General features: G+C 43.9%; 3 protein-coding genes across 7 annotated transcripts in view; all 3 read right to left on the bottom strand.

The window, feature by feature from the left end:
* Positions 1 to 5,181: 5,181 nt before the first annotated feature.
* On the bottom strand, positions 5,182 to 12,773 carry rhoab (ras homolog gene family, member Ab). Its single transcript, XM_088364491.1, has 5 exons — positions 12,619 to 12,773; positions 9,153 to 9,310; positions 8,675 to 8,795; positions 7,905 to 8,035; positions 5,182 to 7,405 (listed from the first exon to the last, which is right to left on the bottom strand). Exons 2-5 carry the CDS (start codon positions 9,306 to 9,308, stop codon positions 7,232 to 7,234), a joined length of 582 nt encoding a protein of 193 aa, XP_088220617.1. The 5' UTR covers positions 9,309 to 9,310; positions 12,619 to 12,773; the 3' UTR covers positions 5,182 to 7,231.
* Positions 12,774 to 14,672: 1,899 nt separating this feature from the next.
* Positions 14,673 to 17,605, bottom strand: tmem115 (transmembrane protein 115). The gene is made up of 3 exons (XM_088369385.1): positions 16,234 to 17,605; positions 15,735 to 16,099; positions 14,673 to 15,269 (listed from the first exon to the last, which is right to left on the bottom strand). Exons 1-3 carry the CDS (start codon positions 16,723 to 16,725, stop codon positions 14,981 to 14,983), a joined length of 1,146 nt encoding a protein of 381 aa, XP_088225511.1. The 5' UTR covers positions 16,726 to 17,605; the 3' UTR covers positions 14,673 to 14,980.
* Positions 17,606 to 18,688: 1,083 nt separating this feature from the next.
* The window catches only part of LOC148402631 (helicase ARIP4-like), a 37,925-nt gene continuing 33,681 nt past the window's right edge, over positions 18,689 to 22,932 (bottom strand). For all 5 annotated transcript variants that reach the window (XM_088365290.1, XM_088365300.1, XM_088365317.1 and 2 more), the window contains one exon: positions 18,689 to 22,616. In XM_088365290.1, coding sequence (XP_088221416.1) covers positions 21,565 to 22,616 — 1,052 coding nt within the window. In that variant the 3' untranslated portion in view covers positions 18,689 to 21,564. The remainder of the gene's footprint in view (positions 22,617 to 22,932) is intronic.

The raw sequence follows: 22,932 nt of genomic DNA, 5'->3' as shown, positions 1-22,932 counted from the left end.
AAAGTCCAAGGTTGTTAGATCAGTTTTATATTCAGTAGCACATTGTGGGCTGGGATTGATGGGCGATGAGTCTTCGGGGTGGGGCAAGTTCGAAGGAGAGTCTGCTTCCATGGGAGTGGTGCTGGTTATGGGCGATTCGGTGTGTAGGTGGGGGCCGTTGGTGTGTGTGTGTGTGGAGGAGGCTGTTGTCTTCCATCCCGTCTCTCGGCCTTGGCGATCATCTTTGGCCGAATTCTCGGGTGGGGGCTGTTGTCTTCCATCCCGTCTCTCGGCCTTGGCGATCATCTTTGGCCGAATTCTCGGGTGGGGGCTGTTGTCTTCCATCCCGTCTCTCGGCCTTGGCGATCATCTTTGGCCGAGTTCTCGGGTGGCTCTTTCTGGCACCAGCTGGTTTTATCTCCACGTGGCCTTCCTGTGCACATTCTCCTCCAATCTCGGACATACACTATCGTACCGCATTCTTCCAATTGTGTCGTCTTGTGCGAATTTATGTTAGCTTTTGGTTGTGACATCATTAATCTATTGCTCTTACCTGGCTATGTAAAGTTTGTGCTTTTGATACTTCATGTCTTGGTTTACGTCATTATATTCTTAGTTTAATCATGTTTCCAACCGTATCTTTTCTTTGTTAGGCCAAGATATTTCCCTCTGTGCAGAACGTTCAGTAGTAATCAAAAAGATGGCGTCTCGCATTAGGCAACATATGGCGTTTAGTCAAAACACAAGTTATAAAACACAAGATATAATCAAATACTGAACGGTCACGACGACTGTGGCCGTGTCCATGATTTAGAGAAAACATCAGGCATGCATCACACAGTTCTCTAAAGGTCATTCAGCTATTTGGGCAATATATCAAAAGACATTTATTATGCAGTGCACAGAAATACATATTGAATCATGAAGTTGTAGCAACTTCTGTTATTATCGTATTATCAAAGAATGTCTAGTTATGTCGTCTTTATTGGTTGATTACGTGAATATACTTGTCTGCTTATATACTTTATCCAAAGAGATGTGAGCCTATCTGTTATCGTGGCTATGCGGGTTTTTTGTCTTTCGACCCTATCCCTTCAGTACCAAACTCCTCCTCTAGATGTGGTGGTGGCCAAGAGGCTGGCATGAAAGTGACCAGTGGTGGCCACCATGTAACTCCGCCACTGCTCTAAGATATAGTACGTATAGGCGATGAAAATATGGTACCTTGACCTTCAGTGGGGAGAGAAGAGGCAAGAGAAGAGAAACGCTTCAAAATGAAGTGAACTAATCAATACAGTTTTATGGAACAAATATTGGAATTTAGGTTGTAAATAGGTCCGTGCTTCATATAGAGATAATAATTAAAAGAAAAAAGAAAAATAGCGACTGAGTAATAGATGCAGAGTGAGATATCTTTTTCTTGACGATCTCGTCCATCCTCACTGCAGTTTGTACAAGCTCCGCTCCTTTCTAATTTTCCGTCCTCCCATTGGACAGTTCGTGTGCCCTACGTCCAGTTTCATTGGAGATTTCAAGCAGGCAACGAAAGCATATTGGTTAAAAATAGTTGGGCTCGAGCCTGGCTAAAAATAGCCCGGTATATAAAACCGGCGTTCACCAGCATGTGGAGCAGCACACACCTCGCGGGCTGGAGGAGGAGGAGGAGGAGGAAGAGAAGGGAAGGGAAGCAAGGGGAGGCTAGAAGAAGCTAGAAGAGAGGGCGAGGCGATTTGTGAACAGAAAAAAATAAAAGAACCGGCGTTAATGTTCTCAGCTTCATTCCCTGCTGAAATGTTCCGCTTTCGGGTTCTGTTGTGCCTCTTTCACGGTGTCTGACCACCGCATTGGGTGGAGGATGCAGTGACGACCTTCCTTCCTTCCGGCCTATGGTTTCACTTTAATAGAGCCTGCTGTCATTTTCCATAAATACACTGAGAAGAGTTAAAGGGAGGCTTTACTGACATCACAATGTACTCTGCAGGTTTTTAGTGTGTTTGACTGAATAGAATACTGTTTGGTTACAAGGACTCTATGAATGAACTTCATTATTCAGCAGTGGCCCAGTGGTGTTTTTCTATGGGAAAGGGTGGGGCACTAAGCACATTTAGATTTGAAACTTGACATTTACTGTTTTGCTTACTGTTTCAAGAAGAGATTAGGGGCAGAGAGAAAAAGGACCACTGCAGTAAACTGGATGTATGGGCTATATTACTGCAGTGAGCAGAGTTAACCTATAGTGGGGGTCCACTGTATAGTTCTCAGCTTCATCTAAATCGGATTAAATCTGCTGTTGCCAGGCGGAGTTCATTGGGCTAAACCATAATTGCCTCACAAGCAAATACTGTACAGATAAAATAAAAAATAAGTAAATAAATTGTCCATACTGTTCTGTGCAAGTGGTGTCTAATAATCTAACACCACACTATGTTGCACACTCCCTGCAGTTTGTGAATATGGATGTGCTACGTGTCCCATCCCACACCGGAGCAAACTGGCTCACCTTTGCATCCCACACAAGCCCTCTCTGCAGCACAGCCATCAGTCAAGAGTATGAGGCTGCTGCTGCCAAGAGGACTTGGTGTAGTAGCATTATGCTCTTTAGGCAGCAATCATCTCACCCAGGTTTGCAAAGATCCTCATCTGCGTTGACTCTGAATGAGAAACAGCTCATTTTCCTCCACTTGAAAAATGACTATTTTGGCTTACAGGGAGTTTTGATCTAAAGTTATACAATGTATGAGCGCAAAAGAAAACAGACTGCTGCAGTGGAGACGGATAATACTGCAGTGTGCAGTATTAGTGACATTCTAAGCTAACATGAGCATGTGTTTATTCACTTTCATTTTTAATTACCGTATTTGCCGGTGTATTGGTCGACCTTTTTCGATCCAAAATCGACCGAAAAAAATCGACCTCGACTTATACACCGAGTCATAAAATTTAACTTCGTATTCATCGCTTCAAATGTGATGGTAACCAAGGCCGTTTCTCATGCATCTCATTGTGCGTTGCACTTAGAAAATTTGAACCGGGCGGCGTGCGCGAGTGCGCGGCCCGCTGGAAGTCGAATGAGGCGCCGCCACCACCTCCGCGGTGCTTATAAACAGCCGATCCGCTCGGCGGGGGCTATTTTCGGCCACTTGGCTCGTGCGCACGGCCTCCCGGATGTGCCGGGCGGGTGCGCGAGCTCGCCGGCCGCTGGAAGTCGAATGAGACGCCGCGACCACCTCCGCGGTGCTTATAAACAGCCGATCCGCTCGGCGGGGGCTATTTTCGGCCACTTGGCTCGTGCGCACGGCCTCCCGGATGTGCCGGGCGGGCGCGCGAGCTCGCCGGCCACTGGAAGTCGAATGAGGCGCCGCCACCACCTCCGCGGTGCTTATAAACAGCCGATCCGCTCGGCGGGGGCTATTTTCGGCCACTTGGCTCGTGCGCACGGCCTCCCGGATGTGCCGGGCGGGTGCGCGAGCTCGCCGGCCGCTGGAAGTCGAATGAGGCGCCGCCACCACCTCCGCGGTGCTTATAAACAGCCGATCCGCTCGGCGGGGGCTATTTTCGGCCACTTGGCTCGTGCGCACGGCCTCCCGGATGTGCCGGGCGGGCGCGCGAGCTCGCCGGCCACTGGAAGTCGAATGAGGCGCCGCCACCACCTCCGCGGTGCTTATAAACAGCCGATCCGCTCGGCGGGGGCTATTTTCGGCCACTTGGCTCGTGCGCACGGCCTCCCGGATGTGCCGGGCGGGTGCGCGAGCTCGCCGGCCGCTGGAAGTCGAATGAGGCGCCGCCACCACCTCCGCGGTGCTTATAAACAGCCGATCCGCTCGGCGGGGGCTATTTTCGGCCACTTGGCTCGTGCGCACGGCCTCCCGGATGTGCCGGGCGGGTGCGCGAGCTCGCCGGCCGCTGGAAGTCGAATGAGACGCCGCGACCACCTCCGCGGTGCTTATAAACAGCCGATCCGCTCGGCGGGGGCTATTTTCGGCCACTTGGCTCGTGCGCACGGCCTCCCGGATGTGCCGGGCGGGTGCGCGAGCTCGCCGGCCGCTGGAAGTCCAATGAGGCGCCGCGATCTCCTCCGCGGTGCTTATAAAGTGCCGATCCGCTCGGCTTGGAGCTATTTCCGGCCTCCCGTTGGTGCCGGGTGGCGTGCGCGAGCTCGCCGGCCGCGATCTCCTCCGCGGTGCTTATAAACAGCCGCATGCGCACGGCCTCCCGGAATTTGAACACATTTCGTCAATAAATTTCGCATATTGAATTTTGAAGTTTAATATAATGCAACAATTGAGCTCGACTTATACAAAGGATATATCATAAAATCGTAAATTTCCGTCGAATTTTAGGGGGTCGACTTATACACCGAGTCGACCTGTACACCGGCAAATACGGTAGGACTCATGACAGCTAAGAAATAACTAGAGCAATTATGTCAGAAATCTGTTTAGCCCCAGTTACTTACTGGTCTATCTCCCCTTAAGCCCCAAGCAAGAAAACAATCCTAGTTGCTCCTGATCTTCACTTTCATGTTACAAGCAAGTCAAAAATCAAGGATGTGAACACTACATTTTACACTTTCATGTTTCAAGCAAGTAAAAAAAAAAATCCAGGATGTGACCGCTAAATTTTAAGTCAGACGAGTCAGACTCGCTTGCTCAGTCAAAACAGCATACTGTATTTTGGCATTAGCTGCTTTGTGTTCACTCAGTGTATGTATGTACTTGCAGTAGTACAGTGCTAACATAAGTGTGGAACTGATAAACTGTCAAACATTTTTGACTGGCAAATATTTTCAAACGTATTTACACATACGTTTGAACCTAATATCCAGTTTACGGTATATGTTCAGCTTCACATGCCTCCCAAGATCTGACAGGCAATCAGATGTGATTTGGACTCAGATTGAATAGTAAGTAGAGAATGTGTTTAAAAGTCCTCTTGCGTTGAAATAACAGGGGTCAGATTGAAGTAACCCATAAATGTTTTGAAGCCTCCTTTGTTAACAGTTACACCATTGATCCAAAAGAAATACGTTCCCTCCGGTGGGGCTCTTTTCGCATCTTTAGTTAGTATTCAATCAGAGTCCAGGGGGAACGTTAACAATAAACTCGGCACTTCATAAAACTTCTCATCCATCACACTCGCGTGTGCATCGATTGACTTTTAAGAGCTCTGCCCCATCTCCGACTCAGAACGAAAAGCACTGGGTGTTATAGAAAGTAATTTATTACACAAACCAAAGCTAGTTTACAAATACGCTTTCCAGTCCCGTGTGTATAGTTTAGTATGAACAAACCAACAATTCATATTTACAGACATTGCATACAGCTTGGTTTACCTGTTCTGACTTCAGCATCAAAATTTAAGATTTAAACATTCATTAAAATGAGGAATAAAAATGATTTGTACATTACATTTTTGCCCTCTCAATGTCATTTTTTTGCATTTGAAAACATCTTAATCCAGGGCCCAAGCAATAATTAATCTTCTCGTGACTGTCTAAAAACATTTGGTGGGACTGATTGACAGGTCGTTAAGAGTAAGGTCAGGTAAAGCGAGCCGCTCTTGTTCTGCCTGTTTTTTTTTTTCTTTTAAATACTGACAGACAACAATACATTTAAAAATAAAAGGAGGAAATAAAGTGTAATCCAACAATACAGGAGTAGGTTTCTGGAGCAACCTCATCTCAGTAGGCCAGGAAGAGGAACTAGTTTTTTTTTTTTATTTGAGGGAAAACTGACAGGCCACCATCAGCATATTTAATCAAATAAAACTAATAGCAAGCAATTAACCAGGTCTCAATTCTTTTTTTTTTTCTTCTAGACAGTGCTGAAGAACATTGTTTCCCCAAAAAGGCTGTCATGCAGTTTTATGGATCGGCAGGTACCAGCACTTAAACGATAAGGCAGATTCAATTGTAAAATGTGCTCATGGCGGATCCAGGCATTCTCTGAAATTACAAAGACAACCTACAAAACAGCCGCACTTGTGCCGTAACAGAAGGACTAGCGTATGAAAAATACTTTACGGTAGCGATTGCTTTCAACACAAGTGTGTTCGGGGCCATTCCAGCTCGGTGTTACAACTTCTAAAGGCAGGATCCGAGATTTAACAGGCTATGCAGGATTCCGATTACTGTCTTCAAGTCTACATTTCTGCCCCCAAAATAAAATGAAATCAAATTGCGTCACTCCTAGATCAAGAGATTAGTGGTGGCGCGCATCTAAAACACAACACTTAGTATCCGCGTTCTCTGTCCTGGTCTACAGCTAGAAGATCAGCACCAGCAGTCAGATGTGTGGAGGAGGAATGGAGAGCAGACGAGAAGGGTTTGGCGGGCTTATAAATCCATCCACTGGGCCCTCTTTTAATTGGTTTGTCATTCTTAGAACCCATTATATTATTGTTGGTGGGGGCGTGCGTGTTAATGTCAAAATTGCCGAATCATAATCACCATCTTGCAAGTACTTTAAATAATAGCAAGAGGGGGCAACGGTTTGTCAATTGCAACAGTGGGATAATAGAAATGTGAGGTGAGGGCTGAGTAGTCCTGTAAGCACAGGATTAGCCTCACATAGACATCATGCCTTGAGGCTGTAAAACCATCGTATCTGAAGTGGAGGGGGTCAGCTAGAGGTGCACACCCGACCAAAATGTTTCCAGACACCAGTATTCAGGTTGTCTTGTGGTAGGCACACCTAAATTTGAGCCAAAGTGAGAATTTTAAGTGTATACATAGCCTCATCAGAGGGCAGATTGCCTTGCCTGCACAATCGGGGTTAACTATCCCACTGGCGGCCATTATTTACGTGTACTTGCTGTGCCCTGACCCGTCAAGTCATTCAAAGAGGAAACTAAGGTTGCCATCCAAACATAACACAGTCAGCGGAACATCCCCACCACAAATGATCACGCATGGCTAGATTTGAAGCAGGGGCAGGATCTCTTAATGACCTTCGGTGTTGGGCGGGGTGAGGACAAGCGGTCTTTGGATGGTGTCAAGTTCCCACCAAATTAGAAGGCCAAAGGTTTACAAAGGTCGTCGTTATTTGCCCACATCCAATCCCTCTCCTTCTTAGCTTCCCAAACAAAAGTCTCTGGGTAAATTCAGTCCGACAAACAGCCATTTTTTAGCGGGAGCCATTAACTGCAGTCTTTTGCTGACCTCCCTCCTGTACGCCGTCTACTAATTCTTCTATCCCTCCCTGGCCACAGGTACAACAGGCCAGGTGCAAACAGTCCCACAATAACTGCCACGTTACAGCAGTACACATTTACTGCTCTTGTTTCTGCGGCGAGCCTGCAGCGCCGCCCTTGTGGCCATCTCAAACACCTCCCGCACACCGTCCTTGGTCTTTGCAGAGCATTCCATGTAGCCGAATGCCGCGATCCGACCAGCCATGTCCCTGCCTTCCTCAGACTTCACTGGCTCCTGTTGGACAAAAAAGACAATTAATACCGTGTCTTACTACCAGTACTGCTTCAACACAAGAAAGTTCTAAATAACATTAACAAACCATTAGCAGCATGCAACTGGAAGCAAAAAATAACAGATGCACAAAGATGGCCCCTAAACATTGTACTTCTGATGCACCTCATGCATCACCTTACCTTGCTAACTTACTGGGAAGCTAGCTAGCTAGCTTGAGAAGCTAATGTAGGAATCTTTGTTTAGTAATCCTTCTTATCAAATAGCACAAACAGATGGACTCAAGCAAATGCAAAGATCCCCTTTAAAATTCTTTGTTCATAGCAAAGTAGTCAATATCAAGTCCTATCAAGCTAACAGAAATTGGAACAACCAGCAAAAGGACAAAACAGTAAGAGCGCTAAAGACCGCTTGAACAAAGCACATGGGAACATTTCTGCTCAGTCATCTAATGGACGAGTGGCTGTTGACCTGACTATGTATGTTAAATGAGATCAAGCACCTGCTTCATTTTAGCCAGTTCCCGGCGTGTGTGCTCATCATTGCGCAGGTCTTTCTTGTTTCCAACCAGGATGATGGGAACGTTGGGGCAGAAGTGTTTTACCTCAGGTGTCCACTTCTCTGGAATGTTTTCTGTGCGCAAAAGAAAATGAAATCATTTGTTGGTTGGGCGAGGCAGTGCGTTTGACAAGACACATTTCATGAATGTTTGAAACCAGGTTTTCCAGATATCAGATAAGCCAGACAAAGGGAAATAAATTGCATTCATATTTGTTCTGGGTGAAACCAAGCAACCAGTGAAACATTCATTTCAGCCTGTTTGCATGCACTGTGCTGTACAAATCAAAATACAACATTGTACTTGTAAACAAAGATAATCATGTCTCTAAGAGCGCAAAATAGCACTCTTACCTTGTTTTTATTACTAACATACCAGGTAATAGACATTTTCTACTCGTTTAATCACATTTATGCATGACGTTTAAATTATCCAGCACTTTCATCACATGATTTTATATGAACCTATTTCCATATTCATAATCCTAATGGCAGAAAGTGCATTGCGTGTAATTTTGCAGCATGGCTGCCTGGTGCTGCTTGTGCTGCAGCGACTTGCTCTGGCAGTTAATCAACGAACGGCTTTAACGATTATTTGGAAATCAAATAAATTAAGTAACCCCGGAAAGTACCTATGTTGCTCATCAAAATGGCTGGAGAGGAGAGGAGAGCAGTACAAAATTGATTGATGCGCATGACTGTGTTTACGCTCACCCAAGCTGTCAGGGCTGTCTATGGAAAAGCACATGAGAATGACGTCAGTGTCTGGATAAGAGAGCGGTCTGAGCCTATCATAGTCCTCTTGACCGGCCGTGTCCCACAGCGCCAATTCCACCTGAAACACACATACAAATGGTTATTTTGATTTGATTTTCCAGGCACGGGGGTTATAGAAGATTTGCTGTGTGCTTGACTGCACGACAATACAATTACACAATCAGAAGAATTGCATTGATTGACTGCAGTATGTTTAAACTCTACATGGTAGTGCAATCGCACATAGCCAAGTAAACATGGTGCAGCACAACATCCATTTAAAAAAAAAAAAAAAATGTGTATTTTATAGTTTTAACATGATTTGATATTACATTAGTAGTTAACCCCCTGTTATTCTTATGTGAAATAACATGGCAATTGTTTGACAAGATAACTAAATGTGCAATAGTGGCACACCATCAGTGTTACTTCGTACCTGCTTGCTATCCACTTCTATGTCGGCCACGTAGTTCTCAAACACAGTGGGGACATACACCTCGGGGAACTGGTCCTTGCTAAAGACAATCAGAAGGCAGGTCTTCCCACAAGCTCCATCACCAACTATCACCAGCTTCTTACGGATGGCTGCCATCCCTGAAGAGGGAAGGAAGGGTGGGGGTTAGCAAAATAAATTGATATGCTGCTATTTTTACAGCACATCCAACCATCAAATGTAAAGCAATTACCTCGCGGCGTGTACTGTGATATACTGGCAGCAACGCGCCGCAAAGGAAGCAACACACCACACACACACAAAAATTACACTTCAGAATGAGTTTCAGTAACTGCGGAAGTATGCTTGCTCAGTAGAGTAAAGGGAAGTTATTGGGAAACAAGCAAGTACACAAATGGGAAAATGAGGACCTTCAGAGCAATTGTGCTGTTTTCCACTGAACTCGACTCAATCGGCATCATTATGTAAGGCCAACGAAAGAAAATATTTTCCCAAACACCAACAAAATTACCAACACTAGAATTCATTAACACTCCAGTTACAACAATGGAAAAGTGCTCACGCAGTTGCACAACGCTACACTATAAACTACATACATACAACAAATTTGGTTTAAGAATATTGCCTCTCTGACAGCGGCAATCAAAACACGGCATTAGTACCTTACAAAACGGCAGAATATGTAATGCAATGTTATCATAAAGCCAAAGTGGTCTTAATGTTGTTGCTGGTTGGTGTTATGGGTTAGACATTCTTTTCTAATCTTGGAATTATCCTTAAACTAATTCACTATTAGACAGTGAAATGTCTGACAAAAGCCCGCAAGCGTCACGGTAGATGAATAATCTAAGTAGGACAGTCTTGTCAAAAATATTAGAGCATTCCCTCGATGACTTGAACAAGAAGAAAGGGCTCCTGAAATGGGGCAGCGGCAGCCTGGAGGCATGTGTTGACCAATGTTTGACCAAGTCTTGATAACAATGTCCCCACCCCTTCAACAAATGCCATCTCGGTGCTGTAAGGCGGGCTATTACAGACACTGACGGGTGTTTCAGCACTGACTAATAAAAATAAAAAGCCGACAAATATTGATCCAAAGCACACCACAAAGCACACTGAGGGTGGATATCAATGCGGGTAACCACTTTATTAATGAGTGGCTTTCTGTTAAAGTAGAACAAGAACCGGAAGAGGAAAACACCAGCAGGAAGATAAAAATAAAAAAATAAAATAAAAAGGGGAGACGCGCTAAAAAAAAAAAAAACGACAACAGGAAAATCCGTATTAACATTACATGGAAGATTGTTGTGTCTGAACTCAAAAGTCATTTCCTTTTACTGCACGGTCTTCAAGCTTTTAGTAGAACAACTTAAATCTAAACCGAGCACAATGGCCTCACTGACACGCATACACAAAATCAGGTCAAATTACACATGGCTGACAAAGACGCGTCAAATTCTAATGCAAAATTAATAAGGTTTCCGAACATTTAACGAACAACCAGGTTGTTGTCCCCAAAAAGTGTTCGTCCCAGGGGAATGCAGTTGGAGATGAACAATCACTGTCTCAAGGCAAGCTGCTCTCAAAATTAAAATAATGGCTAATGAGACCACGGGTGCGTGTTTTGCTGCTCATCTGCAACCCTTCTCCTACATCCATGACCTGGAAATTGTGCTCATGCCGTCAATTATCAAGGGGATCTATTCTCTGCGCAGTGAGCATTGGGAACACCCCAAAGCACTTAGGTGGAATATTTATCGCTTAAGTCTCAGAGCTCCTTGCCACTGATGTATACAAATGGGTGAATGGGAATAGGTCTAGTTTACAGGGCAAATGTTTGGTTCATGTTAAGAAAAGAAGATTTTGCTTCACACGGCATGTTTTCCCACCAACTACAATTCATTCAGAGGCATGTCTTAAAATAACAATGTAAAGTTACAAATGACATTTTGGGGCACAGATCAAAAGCTGAAACCACATAGAAAGAAGACAATAAAATGATAATGAACAATAAAATGATAATGAAAAGTCAGTGCCGACAAATGGTTGGTTTTGTTTTCTTTTCAGTATGGTCATGAAAGGGTGTGCAATAAACAGCCTAGAAAAGACAAGACTCAAAATATGTGGTTTTGCATCACAGTTTGCGAGTTAAAATTTGCAATTTGCTTATCAGCAAAACACACCGTATAGCAAAACGAGAATCCACCGCTGAGACGGTCCGAAAAAGCTTCATTGGACTGGGACACGCATGTCACTCGCATCACCTGCCGCAGGTAGTCCAAGGACGAAGTATCAACTAGCTCGCAACGACCTTTGTCTCGTGCAGCGTTGTAACACATCATGCAGTCTTAAGGCAGTAATCATCACCTCCATGGCGACAAATAAGCTACACTTCTTACAGGTTTTACATTCCCCCCCCATTACTTTGTTCAATGAGTAGTTCAGGGATAAAATGTCATTTTCCATAAAAAAATGCAATGCATCATGGCTTCATCAATTACCAGTATTTGGCATTGCTGAGTACTCAAATATACTGTAAGTAGGTCTGGAAGAATTTGGTCTGGGGGAAAAAAAAGCGGGATCGTTACATCCCTTGTTTTAATGGCCCAAACCACCCAAGCATAGAGAGGGGATTGTGCCTTCCTAACGAGAGCTTCCCAGTAAAACCAGTGTTTTAAAAGCAGCTTGCCACTGGGTGGGTCACCAGAAAGATGGCGTCATCACAGAGGCAACAGATGGCTAGTGTGTCCGCAGTGGAAGAACGTGTAGGTGGCCTCATTTCAAATTCAACGCCCGGCGGAAAGAAAAAAGATATATAACCAAAAACATGTTTGACGTATGACTGAATGATATCAAGATTTTAAGAAAATCCAATATGTAAGGGTTGCATTTAAAATTGAACGTTGCTCTAAGGCGTTTTAAAATAAGTGGAGTTCGGGGTACAATCATTTATCGTACCGAACAAAAAAATAAAAACGAAAAGGAATTAATACCTTATTGTGGTCTGTCTTTGATTCTCAACCGGTTCAATGAAAAGTCAACGAGCCAGCCGCCTGCTCTGCCGAGGCAAGTCGAGAAGACAGCCTCTTTGTTTGACTACAGCCGTTTCGACAATCTCGGCCAAATGTCAACGTTTCGATTTTTTAAAAATAAATGGATGACCGTATTTGTGAAGCTGCTCTGGTGAGATTGTCGGTATTGTTTACACCACTGATGATCCTACATTCAAATGAGAGCATCTTTCAGCTTGAGCTCAACTGTCTGGAAAGTGCGGAAGCGGCATTTAGCAATGGAGGTCGTCAGGGAGGAAAAAAAGCTTACGAAGCTAGCGTCGGCGAATCTGGTCAGCCTTATTAAACCAGCGCAACTTTAACTACACTTTTGCCTGCTTCGAGGCAGAAGGATAAACATCACTAATTGAGTGAATGTACAGAAAGTAAAGTTTTACCTGCAGTGCGTGCGGACTAACAAGTACAGATAGTAGTGCTCGAAGGAGAAGAGTCGCGCCACCAGTGCAGCCCGTCAGCGTACTACTTTCATACAATGCAATGCTTCACGGGAGCGCGCGAGGAAGGTTGGTGAGAGGGGGAGGGGCGTCGAGCGCGTGCTCGAGAGCCACACCTGCGCGAGCACGTTAACGTTGATCGTGATGAAGCGCGCACACGTTCAATAACGCTGCCACGGAAGCAACAATATATTCAATGATATCAATGAATGATATCATGTAATTCATCAACTGGCACACTTGCTTAATTGAAACAATTATTATTTTGTGTTTACAATGTATATTACTGCAGTCCCCCCATCAGGATGAAAAGCGCTAGCCGAGCGTTATATGTCAGTAGTCTGGGCAAACTGCCCCACCCAGTGGACAGTTTGGGACATTACTGAAAAAAAAACAGTTGCCGTGTACAGAATTCTGACTTTAAAGTGGAATAAGTCAGAATTCCGAGAAAAAAAAGTCAGAATCCCCCCCCCTTTTTTTCTTCACTGGCCCTAATCCTCTTCCGTAGACTTGACTTATTCTCACTTTAAAGTCAGAATTCTGAGAAAAAAAGTCAGAAACCTATCACTCCCCTTTTTCTTCTTCACTGGCCCTAATCCTCTTTCGTAACGCCAATAAAACAATTTCCACGCAGCTGCCTATGAACCAAAATCATACAACGTATAAAATCATAAGGTATACAGAACTTGCTTTTGCACATTTTTATTTTTTTTTATAACGAGTGCTACTGAAAGTTGGTCAGCAGTAAAACAATTGGGCTATTTTGTCTAAGCATTAAAAATCAAACAGAAAATAACGGTTTGGCTTTGAAAACCCTTCATCCCACTCAAGCATGAATTGAAATCAGGGGTGCAGAACCATTCAGTTCAAGGCAATGTCTGTTTTCAAAGTCATCTGAGCATTTTATAAAATTAATGAAAACATGATGCAGTAATCAAACACATATTGTTCATAACCTAACCTTGTACAAATTTCATTTCCACTTTTGCGAGTTGCACGCAAGGCTAGGAAAAATGCTTTCTGGAGTTATCAGTTCATTACCATACTATTTCATCACATGCTCAATTTCCCTTATAGTATCCCTTATACAAATTTCTATTGGTCCAAACCCAACATTATTTCTTCAGCTTTTGACCAAGTTTGATTTGAAATCAGTTGGACTTTGATCAACGATGACCAACTGACCCATTAAAAAACTGCATTTTCCCAACATACAAGAAACCAACCCGTAGTCTGTCAAACTATCATATCGTAATACAACCTAGACATGCCACAACTTCTTCCTCTGTGTTTGTATCCTAAACATGTTCCTTTTTGCCCAATTGACTTGCCTGTCAGAATCTGACCATGATTTTCATCATGCACTTGATCTATGGAACCATGTGTCTTAATCTGTAAAATGCAGCAATTTTATGAATGCATCAAGCCCCCCTAAAAAGCACAAACTATGCTGACTACCACTCAGTGCGGGTGTCCTCTCTCGGTTTGTCCTCTGCAAAAGTTAGGGATAGCACAAACAAAAAGAACCAAATCCATAAAATTTGACTGTATAACAAAACAAAAGTATTGACAGTATGCAAACCCGCTCAACTCTTAAACAGTAAATCAAGTAGGACACAGGATTAGACATTGAGTCAACCTAAAACATCAGACAGATCAGATGTTAACGCAAGACATCCAATATGCGTGTATGGAAAGTTGTTACTGTCAAGTTGTGACCAAAACAGGAGGAAAAAAGACAAGTCATAAAACTGGTCCAAAATAGTCACAGCTGGCACTTTGCTTTCAAATCCCAAAGATATTTTTTGCCCATTGCCAATCTGCTGGAACCTCTCTCCCGTCTCGTGCTGCTTGTGCTGCTGAAACCTTTTGTGGGTTGCCAAACCAAAACCTTGACAGCAAAGTAGCCTGTACAGAGTCTGTCTTGTTGGGAGCCTGTCATGAATGAGCACTCCCTTGGCAAACATCTGTGGTCTGCTGTGAAAAAAGCAAAGGAATTGTACATCCAAGTTGCCATTTATTTAAAAAGCAAAAACAAAACAAAAAGAAATCTCACAGAGCGGTGCACATCGCTCAGCTCAGTTGGGATTAATTCAGCATACGAGAATGGCTGCTTAACTTGCGCCTGTATGCAAGGAGGAAGCGTAGGTCTGCCTGACCACACTGAGCAAATCCAATACGTGTCAAGTGACAAGACACGCTAAATCCACGTTTGGAGTTGACGGTGAAATTAACAGTGTATAAACAGGTCCACCGCCTTCTATCGTTGAAGTTAGGCCTGCCAGTGACATGCTCATCGTGTCTATTACGATCTAGAAGGTGCGTCCTCGAAACTGATGATGCTTGACTCTGGGTTGGCTTGTGCAGCACCGCTCTGCGACATCGAGGATGAGGAAGTGGAGGAGAGGGCCATGCCGACAGCGCCCCCCGCTGCTGGCCGGGGCATTGAGGATGGAGGGTCACGAGGGAGGAGGGGCTGCGTATCGGTCCGGATCTCGTCCACGTCCTCATCTTCCTCGTCGTCCATGCTAGGCCAAGCTGACTGGTCCTCCACACGCTTCAGACGCTCGTTCAGAGCCTTGAGAGCCAGTTGTCTGTGCAGAGGAGAACAAGATTGTGACTTCTTTGCCCATACCACAAAGACGAAGAGCAAATTGTCATCACTTTTTTGTTCTGTTCCGACATTATCACATGAGGGAGAGGAGACGAGACGCAACAAAAATGCTGGTCATGTGACAATAACGGTAACTAAATCGGTAATTCCTAAATGTGGTTTACAAAATAAAAACAATGCTATTTTCGTCAACCAGAACCAGAATGTTACAAAATATCAAGCTAATTCTCAAAAATGTTCCTCAATTCCAATCACAGTAGTATTGAGCTGGATCAGAAGAAAAAGCACACGCTTGGGAGGACATAATAGTCAATAGGGGGGAATAGAGAGGTGGGAAGGGGTGGTGTCGTATCCGTAAATCCATATCCGCCGGGCCTCAGTTTTTAATGAAATAATAATTTGTTGCATGAAAACATGGTATGATTCATTTAATCTCCTGACTCACCTCCTCCTCTCAGCATCCTGCGGGTCTGTCCCCGGCAGACTGATGGTGATGGACGACGGCGCGCCCACGTCGTACCTCTTCACCATCTTCCTGCACACCTTCACCTTCACCAGGGTGGCGTGAACCAATCCCGCCAGCAGGCCCACTGCCGGCTGCAGCGCCTCAGGGAAGAAACTCGCAAAGGCAAAATGATCCGACATGTCGCCGCGGCCCCTGCTGTGCCTCTGGTAGAAGCGTAGGTACACCCAGCCAGACAGGGTGCCATAACTGTATGAGGCCAGGGGGGCGGAGGTCTCCAGCAGGCCTGAGAGGCGCAGCAAGGCCAAGAGGAAGAGGATCAAAGCTGGGGCTGCTTTGAGCCTTACCTGGCAATTAGAGAAGAGAGGGTTTTAATTCTAGATGGGAAAATAGATTGTTTGTCAAAAGTAAAGCCCTATTCTCACGAAAGACATGCTTCTTCCAGCTGGCATCAGCGCATACCAAATATTCTTAGCCTCACCTGTGGAACTCGGAGTACCGTTGTGTCCCCCATGGTCTGCTTCAGTGCCACCAGGACACCTCCCAGGAAGCCGGCCACTCCATGGACGCGGACAGCAAACAGGAAGTCCAGGTTGAAGGTGGCCACATAGGTGAGGAAGTAGGAGAGGCCTGCTAGAAGGCCTGCAGATACATTTACCACTGCAAAGAAGATCAGCAGTTCCAGGGCACCCCACAAAGGCTCCAGCAGGCGCCCACAGGACATCACAGTCCCAACATTGGCCACCACCCCCCACACGTGCTGCTCGATGATTCCGTGGGTGACCAGAGTCCACACCCAGAAGTTAGGAGGGAACAGATATCCGGGGGTAACGCCCAGTGCATATGATGTGTCCACGGCCCAGGAGAGCAGGTAGAGGAGAATCACCAGAGCACTGATGGCTTTCACAACCACACTAGTGCTTGCTAGTGCAGCCAGAAAGTGCTGCCTTGCCACAGGCAGATAACGATTCATAGTGAGAAGGATCCCTTCAGAGCACAAACAGCTCACAGACCAAGTGGCGTCGTTTTGAGGTTAACAGCAAGCCAGAGAAGTGACACTTGAATCCACAAGCCTCATTTCTCTGGGAGCTACCTTAGTAGTAGAGTAGGCAGGAAAAGATTTCATTACGTTTCACTGAAATTCTACGCTTAAACTACACTTCAAATCTTGGACGAGAGGAAAATAAGACACGCGATGCAAAGGGTTGTTAACGTTTTAGCTAAGATATCTTGTGATTTGCTTTTACATTTGCTTACAATCTATCGAGGGGGAACTACGGAGTATGTAACAAAAACAAATCGTTTCAATGTTAAGAGACAAAGTGCGCCAAAGTCCCAAATTCTTGAGATATCTTGCCAGTTAGCTTGTCAACACGGGCAAGCTAATGTTAGCTGGCTGGCTAACCGAAGAAACTGTGAGCTGGTGGTGTGTGCCCGCCATGGAGAAGCACAAAACACGTCTGGGTTATCTTTTGATAGAAGACAAACCTCTCGCAATGCAAGATGGACCAGCAATCCCGTCCACAGATCTCCCAGTCTCGGCATCTACCAGACGAGTTGGAGCATTTCCCGTAGCCAGCAACAGGCCTTCATCAAAACACAACCCCGGATACGTTTGACAGTTCACGTCATTGATCAATATTTCCTCGTTAACGGCAAATATCTTTTTTCCAGACTCTCATTTTCAATTAAATCTACTTTGCTCCTTGGAATGCTAGTGGAAGTATACAAGCATAAAGTACGACTCCGGTCATAAACCCGACTCAGCTACAAAACCACTGCCTGCCACCGTCATCTGCACTCGGCGAAAAGGCGTCAAGTCACGTAACTTTTTTAAAACACGAGCATGCTGGGAAACTGAGTTCATCGGGAAACTGAGTTCATTTATACAAAAGTGCCCAAGAAATTTCCCGTTTGAAATGGATTTCCAATTTGAATTCATTATTCCTGCGGAGGGCAATTCTGACTATCAGCGCCTTAAATTATATACATCATACTTGTACTAAGTTCATTTTGAGTATATACATCATAGCAAACTCAAGGCCCGGGGGCCAGATACGGCTCGCCACATCACTTTATGTGGCCCGCAAAGACAAATTGTGCATCGGGTTCGTGTGTCATCACTAGAATTACAAATTGTCTTCACTTTTGATAATATCTTTTTTTTTCTTAAATATTTGACCAGTTTTTACTCGTCTGATTTGAAAACGAGTTATTTGTCAGTTTGTTTTGTAGCTTTTACTGTTTATAATATGAGGTGCTCATACATTTATTTGGGTTGACAGTCATAATGGCCCTCCGAAAGAGCTATGACTACAATGCAGCCCGCGAAAAAAATGAGTTTGATACCCCTGCACTATAGGCTACACATCAAACAAATAACTAGTTTTGAGATCAAAGACTAGTAAAAACTGTTCGAATATTTTAAAAAGATGATCGTTAATAATTTATGGCAATATCTCTATTTTTAAAAGTGAGGACAATTTGTAATTTTAGTCTTGACAGATGAAGTCGGTGCACAATTTGTTTTCGCGGGCCACATAAAATGATGTGACAGGCCTTGAGTTTGACTTCTCTGATCTAGCAAATCGTGAAATGTGACAAAATATTCTCGCTGTTCGTTGAATGACTGTTGTAAAAAAAAAAAAAAAAAGACACGTGCTTTGGTGGCATTTAACTAAATTGATGTATGCTTATACCTATAGTGTATTAACTTTTATGTTACAAATACATGCATTCCATCAACCCATTTAATTTAAATTACTGTAAATACTGTAGATACTGAACCGCTTGAATATCTGGATCATGTGCCTAGAAGTGTAATTTCTTTCAGGGAGTGCAATATAACTTTAATCTACCTCTTTTCAAAACTGAGTGAATGTGTGAAGGTTAAACGTGTGAGAAACACATGTGTGTCATTATAGAAAATGAGAAAGTACCATTTGAAACACTTTTATTGTCAAACTTCTGAAAACAAACATACGAACAAATAACTTGTCTACTCAGAGCACTGTAATTTAAGATCATACACTCAGTCCATGAATTCTCTACACATCAGAGTTTGACCACATTTAGTCCTGCAAGATGGCAGTTTCAAGGTTGTCACTGCAAATGGAATTCAGACAGACTCCTTTGATTCGTTTAAATAAATATGCAAATTCAAGTTGAAAACTTTGTAAAATAAAAGTCAGTTGGTAAAGCGAATGTCAAGCTGACATCCAAACCTTTTGCCATCAACCATTTCTGATACAAAAAACAAATAGAAATCACTTCCAACAAGATGATCTGAACAATCTATAATTTGTGCTTATCCATGTGTGAAACAAATGTCTTATATTTTAATATCCAATTTTGAGCAGGCATTTACTACATAACTTTCATGGGGGAATCTGTGGTCGGACAGATAAAAGGGTTTCAGATTCAATGATGATGAACAAAAGACAACCCAATGACCAGTTACCCAAATCTGCATCATTTGAGAGATCATTTGTGGATGGATGATAATCGCTCCAAATTTCTTGAGCACTCACCTGGCTATTACTGATTGGTTGGTCCACAGAAGCAAAAACTGTTATTTTAAATATGCTATGGAACAGAACTTTTTTTTTTTTAAACCAGATGTTTTTTTTTTCATTTTTAGTAACAACAAAAGCTCTATGACCATATAAATTTAAAAAAATACAAAAGATATATAAAAAAAATACAAATGAATAAATATTCATTGTAATAAATAAATCACCTTGGAAAATTCAAACATTTTCCAAATAAAAATGAAACAGGTAAACTCGCAATTTCAGAATGAAGCACAAATACAATTCTCTTTGCCAATTCTCTGCTTACTCATGTGAAGTTTTGCTTTTTTATTGTATGACGCTAGGACATTGTCACATATGCAATGGTGTCAAAGGACATGTACACTGGTGTCAATGTGATCAGCATATTAACTGCAGCTCTAAGAGGGGGCTTGATCACAAAATGAAAAATGTTTTTTTCTTTGCCCTGTCTACACATAAAGGTGTTTTGGAGTCTAGTGTTGTGTTAACCTCAAGATCAAACTGCCCAGATGGGCCTGTTCAGTATTTATATAGCATGTTTCCACAAATGGCAGCCACGGATGTTCATTTACTCAACTGCAGAGGAGGGGAGGTCTTTGTATGTACAAAATTGCTTTTGGAATAATTTTACACAATGTTATCAGTACTGCTATATATTCAACCTGTGACAAAATTGCAGTTCTCTCAACTGTTTTGGTGAGCAACATAAATACAGTGCAATTGACTGTGTTTGAATGAAAGAAAAAAAAAATCGCGTCGATGAACATGAAGTTCATACAAGACGGATGGCCATTATTTGAGGAAACATGGTATTGTTTTTATTTTTGGTCATTTAAGACACAATCCTTTTTGACCGAGGTCACAGATGTGCTGTTTTTGGCAAAGCTCTCACCCAGAATGGTTTGAAGACGTGAAGTCATAATAAATGTGACGCACTCAACACTGAAAAGCCATCAGAGCAAAAGGTGGAATATCAACAACCAAATTTCCTTCGTTCTGACACATTTGCATGGAATATCAACAACCAAATTTCCTTCGTTCTGACACATTTGCAATCACAACACACAGACAACAACACAAAAACCTAAACTCAGGTGTGGGTCACCTTGATTCCTGTTGGCATGTACAAACACGGTATATAGGCTTGAGTGAGTGTTTTGCATCATTTGTCACTAGGCTACAGTAAGACTGTGGGTGAGATTTCAACAACTCTCTTTGCATCTTCTCTCTCACAGTTCACATTCAGAAAGATAAAAGGCATTTTCCATTGTTTCTCCGCTACAAAGAGAGCACAGTTTTTCCTCAGTTTCCCCTGGCTAGGTAAAATACACAAAGAATGCAGAAAAACTGATATTCCCATGTCACATGCCTCAGTATGGGTCTTTATCGTAAAGGCCGAGGTCAAAGGCATTTGATTAAGAATACATTCTGTGAAGAGTTTTAAGGTTTTATCATTTGTACCTCATCATCCGTCTTTCCAAGAACAACAAGATTCAATTCTGCTCACCTGGCAGAGAAGTTCAAAATGCTTCTAGAAGTTCTGCTTTCTTTCAAATTTGTTGAAGAAATCTTCTTTTGCAAGATTGGATGTGGCAATTAGGGATGGGCAAAATTTTAACAAGATGAGAGTATGAATTCTTCCTTCCATCCAGCAACTTGAGGAAAAATAATGCTGCTAGTGAAGAGTAGAACCACAGCAGAGGACTGTGTAAATGTGATGTCAAGCTTTAGACACCAAAAACCGAGCTGAGGCTGAACCAATAGCGCCTTTGCTGGTTGCAGTCAAGTAGTTCACTCTCAACAGGCTCAAGACATGATTAAGCATTGATCGTTGCCACAATCAATCCAATTCTTAACTATATTATTTGCCCACCCCTGCAAATTGATGCACACACACAATAACCCTTACTACCATTTAACGTATCAAATAATTTTCCCCCAGGCAAATCTGCCATTTTGTTTTCTCTGGACAAAGAGCAACAAAAGGCCATTTCAGTCACTGCAGGCTTTTTGTCCAGTGATTATTAGAGTAAAAGGTAGAGGCCTCAAGGTTTATGATTTCTTCAATTGTCTTCTGCCCTGTAAAATGTTTTTTATATCTTCAGGTGGTAACTTCAGAGATTCAGCATCAAGACATGACTGTGCAGTTTGCACAAAAGGGACAGGCTGACGTTCATGCATTGTCCGTTGTCCCTCACAGGTTGCCCCAAATAGGATGTAGCTCCCATTACAAACACATCAAGCAAGCATCATTGTTTTCATTGACTGTTTACTTCAACGACTTCCTCATCGTCATCCGAGCTGTCGGGGCTACCGACATTCCTGCCGTTTACAGTTACTCTGGGCTTCTGGTCCTCAGAGTGTGCAGACGGGGAAAAGGATGAAGGGGAAGATGAAGAGGAAGAGCTGGAGCCAGTTGGTGGGTATTGTGAGAGATAGCTTTCACCAGCTGGGCCAGGGGTGGCCGCTGGACCTGGAAGCCCGCCGGGGAGCATTGACCCCCGATACAAGCTGGCCAGGGATTGACTATAAGAGAGGGCGAAGCTTGATGGCAGCATCCCCGCCATGCCTGCCAGGTTGGGGCTCAACGTGAACGGCGGCATGGTGCCTGGAGCCAAAGTGGAAGCGTTTGATGCAGAGAAGGTTTGCGATGAGAAAGATGAGACATCAGCGGTAGTAGAAGTGCACCGCGCTGAGGTGGAGGACGAAGTGGGGACTGCGTTTAAACCGAACAGCTCCGGCATGAAACATGGGTCGCCGAGTGCAGCCATATGGGAAGAGTGGAAGAAAGGGGAGCCTGCCCCCATGTAGAGCGGGTGTCCCCGTGAGCCACCCAGCACGGCGGGATTGAAGCCCTGAACGAGCCCGTAGCCGCCTGTGTAGGGGAAACCCTGGGAGGCTAAAGAGGCTGAGGAGATTTCGCTAGCAGCAGGCTGCTTTCTAGCCCGCTCTTCTGGCAGTGGAGTCGAGGCTTTGCGCTTGGAGCCTATTCTCAAATCTTGTGCAGCTGTGGCATTCATACTGTGCTGGATGACATTAGGCCTGCTGGCTTCAGGGTGGGACACATTTCCACTGTCGCTGTTGCTTTGGGCCGGTTTAGCTGAAGGCAGTTTGTCCACATTGCTCTCGTCCTCCCTTTCTGGCTGACTCCCCTTACCTGCAGCGTAACGCTGCAACTCATTGATTATCTCTGGGCTGTCGGGGGAAAGGTGGCGGGGCAAACTGTTGTCGGTTACTGGCTGCTCTTGGTCAGGTGAGGGACAACTGCTACTACCGGTGGTTGGCTGCTCTTCTGCAGATCCTTGTGGCTCTAAAGAGAAAAAACACAATTATGAAAACAAACATTTATGACCCTGTTTATTTGAGAATGGCTAAAAGCCCTTAATAGCTAAAAAGGACAATTCAGAACGTTCCACCCTGATCCAGTAAGGACCTTTTGTGCAATTTCTATCAGTTTAGCATTACAGTTTTGACCCTACAGCCAGAAAGATTTATTTTGAAATTAGTTTAACAATTAAGACTCCTTGGGAATTATCAGACTAATGTGTGGTCATTTTTTTGACACGTGCCCAGGAAGCATAGACAAACAAACACCGCCTCTTTACAGAGTTATAATTTACTCTATG

This window comes from Syngnathus floridae, chromosome 2 (genome assembly GCF_059516105.1).
Source record: "Syngnathus floridae isolate MCC-2025c chromosome 2, RoL_Sflo_1.0, whole genome shotgun sequence".
NCBI lineage: Eukaryota > Metazoa > Chordata > Actinopteri > Syngnathiformes > Syngnathidae > Syngnathus > Syngnathus floridae.
The sequence above is the reverse complement of the archived record's forward strand: the minus strand, read 5'-3'. Positions and strand labels throughout refer to the sequence as shown.